Genomic DNA, 19,181 nt, shown 5'->3' with positions numbered 1-19,181 from the left:
AGAAAGGCATAAAAAGTCATAAAAAGATCATAGTATAGTAAGGTGTAAAGTCCCAAAAACATCATACTATAATAAGGCATAAAAAAATCATAAAAACATCATACTTTAATAAGTCATTAAAAGTCATAAAAACATCATAGTATAGTAAGGCATAAAAAGTCATAGTATAGAAAAGCAAAAAAAGTCATAAAACCATCATAGTATAATAAGGCACACAAGAGTCGTAAAAACATCATAGTATAATAAGGCATAAAAAGTCATAAAAACAACATACTTTAATAAGACATTAAAAATCATAAAAAGATCATAGTATAGTAAGGCATAAAAAGTCATAGTATAGAAAAGCAAAAAAAGTCATAAAACCATCATAGTATAATAAGGCACACAAAAGTCATAAAAACATCATAGTATAATAAGGCATAAAAAGCCATAAAAACAACATACTTTAATAAGACATAAAAAATCATAAAAAGTCACAGTATAGTAAGGCATAAAAACATCATAGTATTATAAGGCATAAAAAGTCATAGTATAGTAAGGCATAAAAAGTCATAAAAACAACATACTTTAAGAAGACATTAAAAATCATAAAAAGATCACAGTATAGTAAGGCATAAAAAGTCATTGTATAGAAAGGCATAAAAAGGCATAGTATAGTAAGGCATAAAAAATCATAAAAACACCATAGTATAATAAGGCATAAAAAGTCATACACACATCATAGTATAATAACGCATAAAAAGTACCAAAAACGTCATACTATAATAAGGCATAAAAAGTCATAGGATAGTAAGGCATAAAAAGTCCCAAAAACATCATACTATAATAAGGCATACAAAAGTCATAAAAACATCACAGTATAATAAGGCATAAAAATTCATAGTATAATAACCCATAAAAAGCCATAGTATATAAGGCATAAAAAGTCATAAAAACAACATTCTATAGCAAGGTATAAAAAGTCATAAAAACGTCAAAAAACAACTAAATATAGTAATTCATAAAAAGTCATAAAAATGTCATAATATCGTAAGGCATACAAAAGTGATATTATAGTAAGGCATAAAAAGTCATAAAAACATCATAGTATAATAAGGCATAAAAGGTCATAGTATAGTAAGGCATCAAAAAGTCATAAAACGATCATAGTATAATAAGGCATAAAAAGCCAATGTATATTAAGGTATAAAAAGCCATAGTATAGTAAGGCATAAAAAGTCATAAAAACAACATACTTTAATAAGACATAAAAAATCATAAAAAGTCATCGTATAGAAAGGCATAAAAAGTCATAAAAACATCATAGTATAATAAGGCATAAAAAGTCATAGTATAGTAAGGCATAAAAAACACCATAGTATAATAAGGCATAAAAAGTCATAAAAACACCATAGTATAATAAGGCACAAAAAGTAATAGTATAGTAAGGCATAAAAAGTCATAATAAATCATAAAAATATCATACTTTTAATAAGGCATAAAAAAATCATAAAAACATCATACTATAATAAGGCAGAAAAAGTCATAAAACGATCAAGTCCCAAAAACATCATATTATAATAAGGCATACAACAGTCATAGTATAGTAAGTCATAAAAACATCATAGTATAATAAGGTACAAAAATTCATAGTATAGAAAGGCATAAAAAGCCACAGTATAGTAAGGCATAAAAAATCATAAAAACATCATAGTATTATAAGGCATAAAAAGTCATAGTATAGTAAGGCTTAAAAAGACAAAAGCATAAAAATATAGTAAGGCATAAAGTTTGCTAAAAACATTATAGTATAATAAGTCATAAAAACATCATACTATAATAAGGCATAAAAAGTCATCGTATAGTAAGGCATAAAAAAGTTAAAATTTAGTAAGGTATTATAAGGCACAAAAAATTCATAATATCGAAAGACATAGTATAGTAAGGCATAAAAAGTCATAGTATAGTAAGGCACAAAAGTTCTAAAAACATTGTTGTATAATAAGGCATAAAAAGTGATAAAAACATCAAACATAAGGCATGAAAAAATCATTGTATGATAAGGCATAAAAAGTTATCAAAAAGTCAGTAAAGTAAGGCATAACAAGTCATAAAAACATCATAGTATAATAAGTCATAGTATAGTAAGGCATAAAAATATTTTAAACAACATATAATAAGGCATACAAAAGTCATAAAAACATCATATAATAATCCATAAAAAGTCATAAAAACATCATAGTATAATAATGCATAAAACGTCATGGTATGACAAGCAATAAAATGTCACAGTATAATAAGGCATAAAAAGTCATCAAAATGTCATACTATAATAAAGCATAAAGTCATTTTAAAATAAGGCATAAAAATTAAAAGGTATAAAAATGTCAAAAAACAACTGAGTATAGTAAGGGATAAAAAGTCCTAAAAACTTCATAGTATAGTAAGGCATAAAAACAACATACTATAGCAAGGTATAAAAAGTCATAAAAATGTCAAAAAACAACTAAATATAGTAATTCATAAAAAGTCATAAAAATGTCATAATATAGTAAGGCATAGAAATTTTCATAGTATATTAAGGCATAAAAAGTCAAAAGCGTCATAGTATACTAAGGCATAAAAATGTCAAAAAAACAACTTTAGTGAGGTGTAATATTTCAAAAAATGACATAGTATAGTAAGGCATAAAAGCAACATACTATAGTAAGTCCTAAAAGCGTGACATTATAGTATGGCATAGAAAGTCATAAAAATGTCATAGTATAGTAAGGGATAAAAAGTCTTAAAAACAACAAACATCATCATAAACACGTCATACCATAGTAAGGCATCAAAAGGCATAAAAATGTCAAAAAACGTCATAGTATAGTAAGGCAAAGAAATGTCAAAAAACAACTTAGTATAGTAAGTCATAACAACAACATATTATAATAAGGCATAAAATGTCATAAGAACATCATACTATATAGTAAGTCATAAAAACATCATAGTATAATAAGTCATAGTATAGTAAGGCATAAAAATATTTTAAACAACATATAATAAGGCATACAAAAGTCATAAAAACATCATATAATAATCCATAAAAAGTCATAAAAACATCATAGTATAATAATGCATAAAACGTCATGGTATGACAAGCAATAAAATGTCACAGTATAATAAGGCATAAAAAGTCATCAAAATGTCATACTATAATAAAGCATAAAGTCATTTTAAAATAAGGCATAAAAATTAAAAGGTATAAAAATGTCAAAAAACAACTGAGTATAGTAAGGGATAAAAAGTCCTAAAAACTTCATAGTATAGTAAGGCATAAAAACAACATACTATAGCAAGGTATAAAAAGTCATAAAAATGTCATAATATATTAAGGCATAAAAAGTCAAAAGCGTCATAGTATACTAAGGCATAAAAATGTCAAAAAAACAACTTTAGTGAGATGTAATATTTCAAAAGATGACATAGTATAGTAAGGCGTAAAAGCAACATACTATAGTAAGTCCTAAAAGCGTGACATTATAGTATGGCATAGAAAGTCATAAAAATGTCATAGTATAGTAAGGGATAAAAATGTCAAAAAACAACTTAGTCATAGTCATAACAACAACATATTATAATAAGGCATAAAATGTCATAAGAACATCATACTATATAGTAAGTCATAAAAACAACATATTATAGGAAGGCATAAAATGTCAAAAAACGACTTAACAAAATCTAAAAACTACATTTAAAAGTTTATTCAGATTACAATATGTTACTGTGTTATTGGGGCCACGCAGCGAAACTTCATGGTTACCTGTTGTGTTTGTACCTTTTCTTTTTCATCATCATAATGTTCTTCTGCCATGGGAGTGTCTGGTAGCCCCCTGAAATTGTACGGTAAAAAGATTCGAAGTTTGGCACACTGATTGGGGAAACTCTCATGATGCTTTCACTAAATTTCATGTCAGTGCCCCAAGTGCTTTAGCGCCACCAACAGATCAAAGTTCATATGCCTAATTTCGGAAATGAGTTACAATGGACTCCTTGGATCAACACATCAAATGAGATCTATTTCCATATATACTGTGTCCAATCATCAGTAAAATTGGCAAAGATGACCTTCAAACCAAGCCTTACAAAAGTAAAGTGAGGTCACATCTCAGCAACACGTATATGTATGAAAACTTCCAACTGAAAAATATCTATTGTCCCATTTTTTATAATTTAAACTTAACATGGTCAAACCCACAGTTGATGTGGTCTCAACATTTTCAGCACGCTGGCAGTAGCCCTAGCTTGCTTTTCGGTCATGTGACCCTAGCTTTGCAGCAGTAAATAACTCTCAGCCTAGAATTTAACAAAAGGTCAAGTGTCAATCTCACCTGCCATCTGAACACTAATATTTTTCATAATGTGTTTTCCTCTTTAAACAGAGATCAGCATGGAATTTAGGAAGACACCCAACATGATTTCACAAAGGCAGACACACCAAGGTGAGCTAAAACCATCAGACAAATGTAATCCAAGCTTTTTACATGTTTTTTTTACTCAGAAAAATTTGAATTTTTTTTTAATACTCTGATTTTCCATTTATTTATTCAGTTTCCCTTCTATAACTTTCATTGGGTGATGGTCCAAATGTCAAAGCCCCAATTTATTTACCCTTTTATTGAAATATATTGAGTCTTAACATACCAGAACCAGCTTATAAAACACCCATGTGCATGAGAGCCAGGCTAAGCTAACCATCTCCTGGCTCTAGCTTTATATTTACAGTACAGATGTGTCATTAGTATCAACCTTCTTATCTAATGCTCTGCAAGAAAGCAAATAAACGCATTTCCCACAATGTTAAACCATTCTTTTTAATACGATGTAAAGTTGCTTAGACTCAAACCTACCCTGATCTTGCTTCACGCAACCCAAAGGCCTTCATAAGCCCCTGAAAATCAAAAAGTAATTTGTAAGTAACACCTGATGTTAGTAGGTCAATCACAAGGAAATGGGCCATTATACAAAAACAGTTTTATTGATTTATTAACAACTGTACATTTCTTTTCAGTGCTGACAGCATTTGCTACATACTTTGGTGTGGTTCAGAGGGACTAGCACATTTCACCCCTTTTGTTTTCTGGTGGGAAATGCTGACAGGATCAGGAGCACAGTGTAGAAACCAGAATTTTTCACTGTCATCTTAACGTCAACATCGGAGACACTTGGTTTACAAATTTGTGTATTTTTGTTGTGTTCACATTTAAGTGCCATTCCCTCCTTCATTGTGAGAATTTATAGGCACTGAACATTTTTTATAAAGACAGACTTATCTGTGCATTTAATCAGGTCAAATGTCTCTCCACCTACCCACCATGGCCAACCAAACATATTCCAGGAATATTGATAAGACCAAGGGCACAAGGATTCCAATAGTGCAGATTGGACTGTTTGAGTTTAGTCTGTAGCCAAGAAATCAATGGTGCAATTCAACATCCATGTTACGTCAAGTTAGCAAAAAGCACATTGTCATTCAGTTTGTGCCTGCTGCAGTGCTTCTGCTGCCAACTGAGGTCCAAGGGTTAGGCTAAACATTAAACGTTCCCTATCTCCCATAATCTAACAAGGTAAAACAAACAGAGAGAAAGATAGCACAGACAGAGCAGTACACTTTAAAAAGGTCTTTATATATATATATATGAATTAAATTTACATCCATGTCTTTTCCTGAATCATAGCGTCCCACTCGGTCCCACAGTGGTCCAAACCAGCAGAGGCTCTGCCTGAGTCGGAGGGCTCCACGTTAGAGATTAGACCACGTTTTCATCGTCCGGTAAGAGCACTGTGACAAAAGGCCATTTTAAAATCTCCACAAAATGTCCTGGTTTACAAGTTTCATGCTCCTCTGTTTGAAAAGGTCAGCCCAGAGAATGTGCTTTTAGAAAACCAAAGAGTAACATTGTTAAAAAGTTCTAATCTATGTTCTGCTCTCCCACTCAGATATCATGGCATAAGAGAGAGTGGGCCAAAAAAATCATCACAAGTACACCCAGGACATGAAAATATATATATTTTTATAATATATATAAAATGTCTTTTATTTAATCCGATATCTACACTTTTCACAAGATGTCTGGGGAACAAGGTTCTTAGAAATGAAGCGCTGCTTCACCGGGTTACACCCAAATATTCTCAGAAGAGGAAAAACAAAAAAGAAATCAGGAGATACAAAAAAAATGTGCAACCCAAAAATAAAACCCTCCAAAACCAAAGGACAAAAAAAGATAACTTCTTTCCAGCATAAGCATCCATAGGCCAACAGATCCATCGATTTCCACCGGTTAAGTTCCCTAGTTCGTGTCAGCCGGTTGTAGTCCACAGATGGATGGTCAGGGAAAAAAGGAAAAGTCATCTCAGTAGAAGTGCTGAAGCAGAGCAGCAGACTGCTTTCTCTTTAGTAGATGACCTCATAGACGGTGGCCTTCTTGTCACCGGATCCTGTCACAATGTATTTGTCATCTGCTGAGATGTCACAGCTCAGGACGGAGGACGACTCCTTCGACTGTGGAAGTGTAAAAAAAAAATTAAATCTTCCTCATATGGGGCTATCTGAAGGCTAATGTTATTTAACCATGTTAGCTAGCGCTACCTAGCAAGCTAACACTGGCTAGCAGGAGTAAACATAAAATGGTGGATATGTCAAAGTATGAGTTTAAGTTCTGTTGTAAAATCCCATGAAAATGTCACCATGGATACTTTAACTTTCTTTACTATAATATGACGTTTTATTGCCGTAGTATACTGTAGCATTTGTGACTGGCTATACTAAATAAAAATCATAGCATAGTATGGTAAGGCATAAGAGTTGCCTTTTAACATAATGTGCATGTCTTTCAACTGTGGGAGCAGACTGAAGCAGTATTCAAACCCACAACCTCTTCATCGTGAGGCAACAGCTCTAACCATTGCACCACAAAGCTTCCCCAGTGATAAATTGTAGTAACACATAACAACGTCCTAAGTCATAGTGCAGCATGTCGTTTTTTTGATGTAAGGCAGAGTTGCCTTTTAACCTAATGTGCATGTCTTTCAACTGTGGGAGGAGGCCGGATTCGATTATAGTATAGTAAGTCACAAAAATGTCTTACTATACTATGTCATTTTTTGAAATCCCTCCCTCAGAGACTGTTGTTCCCTCTATACCTTTGAGTTTAATTGTGTATGTGTGTTTATCCTAGTTACCTGGAATATGCTGGCCCCATAAGGAGTTCTCCATGCATTCAGAAGATTATCCTTCCCTGTGCTCACAAACCATTTACCTGCAAACAGAGAAACAGATGACTTGAGAACATAATCTGAAGGTATGTGTGCTCAACACACAGCCATGTTTGTCCTCACAAACCTGCTCACCAGTGTCTTCTCTAGGCTTAGAGTAGAGATTTGCTGTATGCCACTAACATGTGACTCTGTAGTAGCCTTATCAATGACCATAAAAATTTAATAGTGAAAAAAAACAATTATACAAACAATCATAAAAAGCACATAATGAAGGAGACTCACATTTCCACTCTGATAATTATTTAAATCACCCTCTGATTAATTACCCAACTGACTAGTTGGCTAATGATTCAATTAGTGACAGCAAGAGCTCTGAAATTGCAAGCATCATTTGAATTAACCAGTTCTGTAGTGGCAGAGATAGGAGACTGTGCTGTAGGGGGAAATGGAAAAAGGACATTTCTGGAAATATATCAGTGAGGTGACTGTAAAACTTCATTTGTCAGAGCCCTAAACCTGAAACCAGCTGGTATGCCCAACAGGCAGAATGATCTACACTGAACAAGCAATGACAAATTTCTCTAATGAGCATGTTTGTAAAATAACAGCCTCCTTGTTCATGCATACAGCTGCAAGCCTTTATTATGTGCAATTTAGACAGTTGAGATAAAATATGCACTAGTGCAAAAATTAGAATTGCAGGATTTGTATTCACAAATCTGTGACTAAAGTGACTAAACGAGTCAGTGGATGTTTGACTCTTTCAGCATCTACATGTCAAAAATCTGGCCGTCAGGGCAGCAGCAGGGATTTTAGATGAGTCCACCACAACCCAACTGACCTACAAATTTATGGACTAGGTTTGTAATTCTGGCGGAGAACATGATATCACTTAATTTTTCCCTCAAAAATTCACATTTTAAAATATTTAGTCAAAGTAATTGTAAACACATGCAGTATGGGTGTAACTGCCAAATGTTTCTCCTCACATCATTAGACCCTATATATTCCAGGAAAGGACATGACCTCTGTGTCCTCAATAGTGGCTATGACTCTGCTCAGTCATCTAATTACAACACACTCATTATGAAAACCTTAAGTGTCGGTCCAGGGGAAATTCTGGCCTGATGTGGCAAAGACAAAATCACTTTGTCATCAATTAAACCTTTATCCTCTGTACTACTGAATGGATAAGGACTGTGCCTCTTTGATGTTACTTACCACAGTAAGCAAACTTGAGTGAGAGGACACAGCTTTCGTGCAGGTGCAGCTGGTACTTGTCAGGCTTGGTGTGGTGAAGCACCTCCACGTTGCTGCTCTCCATGCCGACAGCCAGCCATTCTCCAGTGGGACAGTAGCCCAGTGAGAAGATCTGTACCAAGGGAACAGTTGGTTCAGCAAGTGTCAACAGTATTTCATCACCTCAACTCCGGCCTGCTTTACAACCATTGGTCACTTAAAAGACACATACAGTGCATTCATCTGTGCAACACTTATTAACGAACAAATACACACTATCTTCACTACTGTGTGTGATGTAGTTGCTACATCTGGAGTGAATGTGTAAGATAACTTTGTATTGGATGAAAGCAAGGACACATTTGTTTTATACAAGTTTTTCTCTACCTGTGAGGTAAAGTCGTGTTGCTGGAGCTGTCGTCCCTCCCTCAAATCCCAGGAGCGAACAGTGTTGTCAAGCCCTCCGGTCCACAGTTTGGTCCCGTCGTGGGAGATATCGATACAGCTGGCTCCATCTGTGTGGCCCTGGAACTGCCTGAAACAATACAAGACCAAACATCGAAGTCAGGAACAGAGCAGAAAGCCATCCCAATTCCTACAATGAGGGAGTCTTATGTTGGTGGTCAAATATTTTATTCCTCAAACACAGAGAACTGTGTATTAAAGAATTCCTGTGGCACACATCCAAAGTGCTAAAAGTTTGCCACTTTGATAAAAATACATCTCCTGAGCCACAGTACTGACCTTACGAGGGTCTGGTTGTGGAGGTCCCACACAGCGATGTTTCCATCTGAGCAGCAGGAGAAGCAGACCTTGGCGTCGGGGCTGATGGCCAGTGCATAGCAGGCCGGAGCAGAGGAAGTGAGCTCGGCCTTTATGCGGGGCGTCTGTGAGGCCAGGTCCCAGATGGTCAGCGTGCTGGCCTCTCCACCCACTATTAGGGTGCGGCCGTCAGGCAACAGCTTGCAGGAGCGGATGTAATTGTCTCTGTTCTGGAGCACAAACAAAAGGAGAGCATCTTAATAACTGGATCTACTTTATCTGTAATTTTTCCAACATGTGAAATAGCTTCAGTAACAATTCTGCAAAGTAAAAGAAATGAACAGGGTACTTCCGTGTATCCACATCAGGACCATCTACAGTTACTCTCAAGGGGAACTTTTTGTGGACATGAAGTTTTTAAAAGCAGCTAACTCTTTCATGTTGTAGTGAAGATATGGGTGCCAGCTTTAACAAGAGTTGCAAGGAGAGAGACTGGGGCTGCAGTTGTTGGCCAGGCTCTAAGAGAGCAGGAAGACAGATCAATAGGACTGTGAACGCTCTTGGTCGAATTAGAACAGCACCCTGATGGCTTTATAAGACCCAATTGCACTCTGGACGCACCTTAAGGGTGTTGGAGGCCATATGAGTGGAGCAGCATGAAGCCGCAATATCAAAATGAGAAATGGGAGGCAGTTGGGAGGAAGTAATGAGCTGGGTAATGGCAGACAGGGTTGGCCAATCAGAGTATCATTACTCAGCTGGCTTTTTTTCTCACTAAGGATTATTTCAGCACAGCAGTGAGACACTTTGCTGAATTATTCACATCTCTGTCTGTTGGGTTCTGGGGGAAGGCTGCATTTTAAGCACAAGAAAACTTCTCAGTGACCTCATGAAATATAAGTGCATTATGTCTCTGTTCTGGTTGAAAGCCTTGTTACCAATTTGAAATGTCTACAGTAATAATACACATGTAAAACACATTTCACATTTTCTCTTGCCATGACTTGAAACAAACAAAAACATGTAGTTACCAGACAGTCGAGTTGGGACACTGGGCTCTTGCTGCCTGGTTGGCTGATGTCCCAGATCTTGACACAGCCCTTGCCGCCAGTGTAGACGTGACGCGTGGGGTTACTGATGGTGACAGCGCACACCACCTCCCCGTGGCTCAGTGTGTTGATCTGGCGAGCGTGGCGTGGGATGCCCGGGCCTACCAGTGCATCTGGAGGGAAGGGCACGGGCTGCATCTGACCATCTGCACTCACATGAAAAGAATAGGCTCTGCAGAGGACAGAGGAGGGGGAAAGATGGTCAGTTTGAGCTAAGAAGTATAGTACATGTTATCTGTTAATAAAAACTAGTTAAACACAAAAGTCTACGCGGAATGCAAATAAAATACAGATACTCACGGTTTTCCTCCAGAAATGGAAGTGAGGCTGGCTGGCAGGCCTGGAGCTCTCATGTGAGGATGGGGGTCAAACCCCGCCTACACAAGCAAAAACAGGGAAGCGTTAAACAGCAGATAACCTGCAAAGATAAATTAGACTAAGCTAATATTCAAATTGAAAACTATGCTCCACTTAAGCTGCTAACACCCCGAGGAACCATTGTTTCCAGGCAAATCCCTTCAAAGGTGCAAATTCAGCTTCATTGCATACAGGCAAGCTTTGCACAAGGCTACAACATCCCACTTGCTAATGCTAATGAAAGCCTGGGAGATTTTCAAACATGGAGATGCATTTTGGGGGCGAGCCTTTTTTTAAAGCCTTTAGAATGCTAACTAACTAACATCAAAGTAAAGGAGCTAGGCTGTCTTTGTACTCTCTCATTATGTACACACAACAAGCAGCAGCCAGCCAAGCAGAAATATTCACAATGAGTTATGGAAATACAGGATGACTGCTCAAGTTTCTCAAAGTCATTCTGCCATCCCTCTACAACCTACAGCCGTGGTGGATAATTCATACAGATGCTGTTGAGGGCTTGTTATGTCAAACTGATGGAGGTGGAATATATGAATGAATATGTGTAAAGAAGATGTGTAATTTGATTTATAAATTCTATATAGAAGCTGGAATAGTTACAATTGGTGAGCGTCCATAGGCAGCAGCAGCCGCAGCACTCATCTGTGGTGAAATGAGACCCGGATAAACGCCCGGGCTGGTCAGGGATCCGTTCATATCATGATGACCCATCATAGCGAACGGGGTGGCATAGGAGCCCGCAATGGACAGCGGTGTACGAAGGGCAGGAGCAGCTAGAGAACATAGAACACTCTTTTAATTGTTTCATAGAAACTGTGCAAAAGGGAGAGACAACAATTTAGTTTTGGAAATGCTAAACTATGGCCTATTACAATGAGTGTGGGGTTGCAGGTAACGATTATTTCCATGAAACCTGAGGAAACTCCATCTTCTGAGGAAAATTGTCCTATCATCAAAAGCTCCAGAACAGCCACAAGTGGACCTTGTGTTGAGATAGCTTTGTCAACTATTGTTTCCAAGGTGAACGTTAAATATCAATATCATCCTTATTTTTATATCAATAAATTGCAGATTTCTTTGATTAATTCATCTGGTCTTTACCAGTGTGCTCATCACAATTTCTTAGTCTGAATTAATTGATTGTTCTTAAAATGCTTCTTTTATCCCACTAGCTCTCAAAAACCTTGAAATCTTTGTTTTTGAAATCACATATTCTTAAAAATGGGTAGGCTAGGACCAAAGCAGTTTTGTACTTTTGCCTGAAATATAAATAACAATTAATTGATTACCCAATTATTTTTCTGTCAATCAGTAAATTAGTGTGGCAGCAAGGTTAGATACTTGTTACGTACCTAATGCCTCCATGCCGGGTGGTTTGCCCATTGTTAGAGGCCGTAGTCCTGGAGTGGTGCTGGTTCCTGGTGTCGGTGCCTCATTCCTTGGTGTAGGTGTGTTGGACTTCAGGCTCGGTGTGGACGACTTGTCATTCTAAAACACAGATACTTTTTGACCTTTGTGTACAACCTTGTTTTGTATCCTCTTACTGAAATATGTAAGTTCACTTCCTCTCACTCTCAGCTACACACACTCACACAAAAATGGAACAGTGTCCACGCCAGAGTAAGAAAATCCCCCAGTGAGTCAAAAATACCCCCATTGGCAGGGAAATCCAGAGTGACAATCTGAGTGGATGGCTCAAGGTAATCCAATCTAACACTGACACTTCATTACAGCCAGTGTGTGTGTGTATGTGTGTGTATCTGGCAGCGAAGGGGCATAAACCTTTGCTTAGAAGTCACGCTTCTTAAGAGTGGCTAGACAAGCAAGATGGTGGCCCAAACACTTCTCTCATAATTAATCCATCTTCTTCTTCCTTTGCAGATCAAGTTAGAGGAGTGGGGGTTTAGCCTGGTGACACACACTAATGAGGGACAGAGAGAAGCTGGGTGTCATGGGAGGTGAAGGGTGGTGATGTGGACTACAAATCTATCCTAATCCTTAGTGAAATGGTTTATGTAAAACCGATGCAGAAGGACTGTTTTAGCCTGGTTAGTGGAAGCTTCAGTATTAGAGAAAATGGGGGCTTGAGGGGTAGAAGCTGAGACGAAGCAAGAAAAGCAGACAGCAGTTCCCTTGCTGCTGTGTCTCTGAGTTATTTACAGCCTCAGGCAGAGGAAGAAATGACCATTTATTGGGTAAGCCATAAAGGAGATTGAGAGGAGTGAGCCACAGGGCTTGATTTCCTGAGAGTGCATCCACCCTCTGCCCCTTCAAGCCCCTCATAGCAGCCAACTGCTAAGCTTTCTGCGTATTAGTCCTTCACACAGACACCCACTTCACTTGACAAATGCTCTTTAGTCCGTCAGTTGACCCTTCACCCCCACTGTAACCTCCTTATTCCATCATCTCTGTAGTCTTTCAATGTGTCCCTCACACTCACATGGGCGTGGTCCTTTGCTTTGGAGGATGGTGTGCTGCCCGAGGAGGCGACAGAGGCAGGGCTATTGGGGGCAGCATCCTTCTTCAGGACTCGTGATTTATCCAGGCCATTTTCTGGAGGAGAGTGAGCCGGGCTGACTCGAGGGGTGGCTGGATCCTACAGCGTTAAACGAGACAGACAGAAAGAAAGACTGAGCAAACAGACCAGAGGAAAGCCACTGGCATGTACATGTAGGTCAAACAAACTGGGGCCTCATGTACAAACACAGATAAATATACTCATGCGTGCTCGTAGTCTCCTTCACACACACACACACACACTTTTCATTCACCTGTCACTCCCTTTTTCTCTTTGTATTCTTTGTCTTACTTTCTGCATGAGTGGCAAAAGATATACAGCAAGTAAGCACACACTCATGGCACACACAACCAATATTGTGACAGAGTTTTTTGGCAACAATGTAAAAAAGTGTAGAGGCTTCTACCAACAAAGACAAAAGAGAGCTGTGTTTAGATTCTATGCAGCGTTCACACTGGAATGTGACTGAGCAGCTCCGTTCTAACGCAGTCTTACCTCATTGGAAACATCCACTACCAAGTCGTCACTTTTGTCTCCGTCACTGTCCTGAAATGAAGGAGTGATGTGATTAGTTTACTGGAGTCCACTAACAGTGCTAAAATTACAGTGAACATGAACATATACCGTCAAAGTTTTTGACTGCTGGATCAAAATAAAGGACCACATCAGCTTTATGTACTCTGTAACATGTTTTGCTTTAAAAGTTTGTCAATCATAGCATTTATTTATTTGCTTGAGATATTGTACATAGAATTTGAACTGAAACTGTGTAATGCTTTATTTTATGAGTCATTCCTAATGGTTACAATTTCTTTCTTTCTGCGTAAAATTTGGTAGTAATTATAAGGACAATGGAGACACAGTTCTTAGACTGCCAATATCCAGACGAATTTCTGGTCCATCTGAACCCAAGTCAGTTCATATTTGTTGATTCTAGGAAACTAATTGTTTGAATTTAACACTCTATTTTACCTGTAATTACAGCCACTACATGCCCCCTTCCAGGACACGTTCTTAGATATTATTAGGATTTTATAGACCCAGAAAATAAAGCATGATGAACACAGTGGTGGTGGTCATATAATGAAAGAACAAGTAATAAAGTGGTTGTTAATTAGTTTTAACTTTTGGCCTGAAGGGTAACATTTTTTAAGACTGGCCTAATATAGTCAACACTGAGTTAATCAGTGTTAAAATACAAGCAGAAACAAGTTCAGGATCCCATCAACAGCAACTCATTAATGTGAACACAACAAACAAAGAAACCAATAAAGACAAACACTCACATATCTGCTCATGTTGTCTTTGTCATCCACTTTGCGTTTCTTGGAGTCGAGACCGTAATCTGAAGAGCCACGGTGCTTCTCACTTGCTGCCCGCAGGCTGTCTGATGGCGACACTGAGTTATTCTGCCAACAACAACATGCAGACAGACCACACAATCAGTTTCCAATTCCCTCTGAGTCTGCTATGCATTTGACTCTTCATCCTCAGAAAACTGTCGAAAACCATATAATAATCTGTACGATATAACGATATGCTTCAACTTCTATGAACATTACTGTGTTGCATCATGTACAGCTGCAGTAAGTAGGGAGTGGTGAGGATGCAAGCATGGCCAATATTGTAATGTAATCTTGCTCCATTTTAACCCATCATGACATGATGTGAAGTGACAAAGAGGGAGATCAAATATGCAAATAAATACATTTCTTTGTTGGCTTGGGGTGGAAGATGTAAGTTAAGATGAGAAAAGAGAAAGCTCTGTCCTGTGAGCACATGTCCTTCCGTCAACTGAATGTTTTGGGGATTATAGTGACAAACCCTCCGAAACAGACAAATAAGTGACAAACTCTCAGAAACCAGAAAAGCCAGGAACTGTCAAATGGCACATTTAAGTCCAGGCATGGCTCTGGAGCCTTTTCCTTTATCACAGCAGTGACAATATTGACTGTAAAGCTAAACGTACAATGCTCCCAGACTGAACTGGACTGATTTGGGATAGAAGGGACAGGAGAGGATTCTGGGACAGCTTAGCCCTGCTGCTGCCGCCAAGGCAATGGAGCAAGTAGGAAATAGACGAGACAGCTGAACAAACTCCCACACACACAGAATACCACTGAACACAAAATGCTACTGGAAGACAAAAGCATTAATTCACAGCAAGGTGATGTGTAAAGCAGATTGAGTAGAAGTGAGGGAGCAGAGTGCAGCATGGGATATTTGGTGTACAGATAAACACTCAACCTGACATTTAATCCTCTTGTAGAACCTCAGACTGACCTGGACCGACACGCTTGGAGCAACATTAACAATTCAAACCAAACACAGCTAGCATTCCTACTTTTTTCTGACAGTGACATGCAAGTACATGCAAATAAAAACAAAAGTGACCAGGATCTGTCACTGTACAACCAATGTTAATGACTGCTGGAGAGTTTCTGAGTGTGGGTGCACTGTGGCATGTCAGTGACAAAACAGCAGAAAATGACTGACAGCAAAGTTCATGAAAATCAACCAGAATAAAAAAGAGGAAGGAAAGAAAGAGGCCATTGAGGGAACCTGGACAAGAGTGCAATGTGAAGACACAAAGAGGGTGTTGCCAGCAAAGAAAAGAGCCATGAAAGAGGCAGAGTGAGAAAATTAGAAAAAAAAGAGGAAGAAAGACAAGAGAGCAAAACAGGAAAGGAACTTGGCAAGCAATGAGAGCGTAGCAGTGTGGCAATGAGTTCTCCCCACTAGTGAGAATGCCCGGACAGGCTGGCACCCTCTCAGAAGCTGCAAACGGGATTTTTGTAGTCTGGGCAATGGTGTGGCGGGGTGGCACTGCCAAACAACCCGACAGGCAGGGAGGGAGGAGGAGGAAGAGGAGGGGTAAAGGCAAGCAAACCCTGAGGCCGGCCCACACTGTTGGGCAGCTCAACAAATCCCTGCCTTCATCCGAAACAGAAAGATGTGGTGAAAGAGGGAGACGGAAGATGTCTGACATCTTGGCTGCAAAAGATGGAAAGAGAAAGAAGAGCAGCAGAGAAGGTAACAGCTTGAGAACCGAGTGAAAGGGTGGCATTAAAAAAGACCTCCTGAGCTGAGGAGAGTAGAGAGTGAAGATTTTTAAAAAAAACACTGTGGTTGGGCAGTTAATATCATGCACACATACACTTATACCACCCCCTTTAGAAATTGCCCCTGCCTTGGCCACCACACAGAGTCAGACTTTTCCTGAAGGTTTCAGCCAACCCAGCAGCTTTCTGCCATTTCCACATCCCTCCCTCCAGTGTCAAAATATGGAAATTTGTCCAGCTACTGTTGTGGAAAAAAAAGCCACAAGAAGAGTTTTAGTCTGGCATGGTGTGAAGATGCTGCCTGACAAGCAAAAATCTCTCTGCATTACAGCCTGTCTGTGTATCTGAGCCTGTGACCTTTAAAGGATTGCTTAGACTCAATAACCCTGCACTTGCCTCCAACCTTGGTATCAGATGACCTGAGACAACAGGACAGGAAGACAGCAGCATGTGAGTGTGTATGTGCACTGGAAAGGATAGAGAGCGAGGGAGGTGGGGAGATAAGGTAAGGTGGAATTGGCAGCTGCTCGTCACCACACAAAATGAGGGAGAGTTTGGGTTCCCTTCAGACATGAGTGGGCCCATTCAGGATGGCCAGTCAATGGGAACTCAATCTGGCCGAGCAGATCCAACAGAGCGTTATGCTCAAGCTAACTGAGAGCTTTAAGCCAGTCCAATAAACAAGGACTTTAACATGAGAAGGAAGAGAGAGATAGGGATAGTGAGAGACAGAGTGGGAGAGAATGAGTGAGATAAGAAGAAGAGAGAGCAGAAAATACAAGGTATATGCAAATTAAAAAGAGGAAGGTGGATAAGAAGATGAAAAGGAGTCCGGCATTGGACACATGCAACAGTAAATCCTTTAAAATGGTGAGGGAAGAGGAGAAGGAGAGTCAAAGTCGCTTTTAATTGTGCTGAAATTAAAGGAGGTAGCTGACTACTAATCCTCGCCCAGTGATTGGAGTCATTTTCCACCTGGATTAGATGGCACTGGCTTATTTGGCCAGACTTCATTATTTGATTTCAGTCAGCTTATACCCCCCAGAGTACAAAAATGTGTATGTTCTTACACACAGAGCATGAATTTCTACTGAACAGTGGGCTTAAGTCTATGTAAAGTACACCTAATCACCAAACAAAGTGAGCCAGGAACCGGCAAAGTCAAGAGACACACAGGAGACGGAGAGTCAACGTACCGTGCTCGACTCACGTTCTTTCAGAGGAATGGCCAGAGGCGAGTGAAAAGATGAGGGGCCAGGAGAGAGGAAAGCAAAACACAAATTAGTATGGGTGTCACCACAACTGAGTAGTCCAATCAGGTAACAGCAATAAAATTATTATTCAACTAAAAGGATACTCTCATATGTGAAGCACAGCATAATTCATGTTGTTACCACTTTCTAATACGGCAACTTTTATGAAAGGCTTATAAGCTGTAAAAAAAATTGTTTTATTAATGCTTAATAAATTATATATTGGATATTTATCAGTTATTAGCCATTATTGAGGACAACTACAGGTTGTGAAAAACCTTGGCTGGTGTTTTGTCATTTTCAGATATTAAGTTCATCAGATAGACTCTCAAATAGATTGACCTCTGACCTTCTGGGAAAGGGCGGTGGAACATCTGAACCAAGCCCATTTAATAATTATGTATTAACATTTACAACTGCAGACTTGATGAAACATTTATTAAACATGTTTATCCTCTACATAAGTGGCAGTTCAAACTTCTACAAACTCTTTCATTCCTGTTTCCCAATGAAAGTATAAACTACACTTTTATTTTCATGTCAAAATATATCATGGCTTAAGGCCAAAAAAATGATGCTATACATGATGTATAAATATTTCCTTACCCAGTAATTTTGTACATAAACACTTAGATTTAAAAACATACAGTGACATGTTTCTATGATAAATGTATCTGTATGGTAAAACCTGTTCTTGGCAATTACGATCACCCATCAGTGCTAACATGCTGCAGGCTGTGCTCCTCACCTCGGTGCTCCAGGTCATGGTGGTTCTTCTCATCCTTTACAGGCAGGTGGGCCTGGCTGCCAAGAGCACCCAGAGCCAACAAGCCAGAGCCAGCGCCTGTCACAGGGGGGATGCCGGGCGGCTGCAGGCCTGAGGGGTGTGGGGGCAGCTGGACTGGAGGGCCGTGGGCTGCGTGAGAGAGGTGCTGAGCCTGAAGCTGCTGCTGCTGTAAACAAATGCAGAGAGACAGGAGACAAGACAGAGGACAAATGGGTCGGCTGGGAAGTGAATCCATGAATGACCGCACTCTACTCGTGCATTAGAGCTGGCTTTGACAACATTTAGTTCAAGGCCAAACCATTTATGCATAATAGCAGACTGACAGTGACTGCCAACATGCTGATCCAGCTCATTCACTGTCTGAGGGAAAACAGATTCTGTTCATAGCTGTTGATGTACAGTGTGGTTATCATCTGATTCAAAGTGTTTGAAAACTGAAACAGTAGAATAAACAGTACAATGCATTCATTTTCAAAGCAACTCTGTGTTATTACTCTCACCTTCTCAGGATCTTTAGAATTTAGCTGTGCATTATTAACTCAAAATAGACTATATATAGTGTCATGAGGCACCAATGTCACATTTTAACAACCTGCAACATTCCAGCTGATTTATCACATTAATTAAACAACTAATAAAAGCTAAGTGAAAAATGTTAATTTCTCATGTTTTCAAATATCTGGTTTTGTTTGACCAACAATTGAAAACACAAATGTATTCAATTTACAATAATTTAAAACAAAGAAAAGCAGGAAACCATCACATTTAAAAATCTGGAACAACAGAATATGTGACATTTACGCTTGATGATTTAAACAAGTGATGATTAAAACTGCT

General features: G+C 38.6%; 1 protein-coding gene and 1 long non-coding RNA gene across 8 annotated transcripts in view; one reads left to right on the top strand and one right to left on the bottom strand.

The window, feature by feature from the left end:
- The window catches only part of LOC130174379 (uncharacterized), a 128,268-nt gene extending 123,805 nt beyond the window's left edge, over positions 1–4,463 (top strand). The window contains exon 5 of the long non-coding RNA XR_008828590.1: positions 4,404–4,463. This is a non-coding gene — a long non-coding RNA (uncharacterized LOC130174379). The remainder of the gene's footprint in view (positions 1–4,403) is intronic.
- Positions 4,464–4,978: 515 nt separating this feature from the next.
- Positions 4,979–19,181, bottom strand: part of tle3b (TLE family member 3, transcriptional corepressor b) — a 31,187-nt gene continuing 16,984 nt past the window's right edge. For 3 of the 7 annotated variants that reach the window (XM_056374121.1, XM_056374141.1, XM_056374178.1), the window contains 14 exons: positions 18,307–18,510; positions 17,501–17,560; positions 14,529–14,651; positions 13,738–13,788; positions 13,165–13,320; positions 12,077–12,212; positions 11,325–11,497; positions 10,650–10,726; positions 10,272–10,521; positions 9,223–9,470; positions 8,866–9,013; positions 8,461–8,611; positions 7,204–7,280; positions 4,979–6,523 (listed from right to left, as the gene is read on the bottom strand). In XM_056374121.1, the coding sequence (XP_056230096.1) occupies positions 6,416–6,523; positions 7,204–7,280; positions 8,461–8,611; positions 8,866–9,013; positions 9,223–9,470; positions 10,272–10,521; positions 10,650–10,726; positions 11,325–11,497; positions 12,077–12,212; positions 13,165–13,320; positions 13,738–13,788; positions 14,529–14,651; positions 17,501–17,560; positions 18,307–18,510 (1,962 nt within the window). In that variant the 3' untranslated portion in view covers positions 4,979–6,415. Of the gene's footprint in view, positions 6,524–7,203; positions 7,281–8,460; positions 8,612–8,865; positions 9,014–9,222; positions 9,471–10,271; positions 10,522–10,649; positions 10,727–11,324; positions 11,498–12,076; positions 12,213–13,164; positions 13,321–13,737; positions 13,789–14,528; positions 14,652–17,500; positions 17,561–18,305; positions 18,511–19,181 lie in introns of all 7 variants that reach the window. The other 4 variants (XM_056374162.1, XM_056374171.1, XM_056374131.1 and 1 more) reach the window with 2 other exon arrangements.

This window comes from Seriola aureovittata, chromosome 1, assembly GCF_021018895.1.
Source record: "Seriola aureovittata isolate HTS-2021-v1 ecotype China chromosome 1, ASM2101889v1, whole genome shotgun sequence".
NCBI lineage: Eukaryota > Metazoa > Chordata > Actinopteri > Carangiformes > Carangidae > Seriola > Seriola aureovittata.
This window is presented reverse-complemented; position numbering and strand designations above follow the sequence as displayed.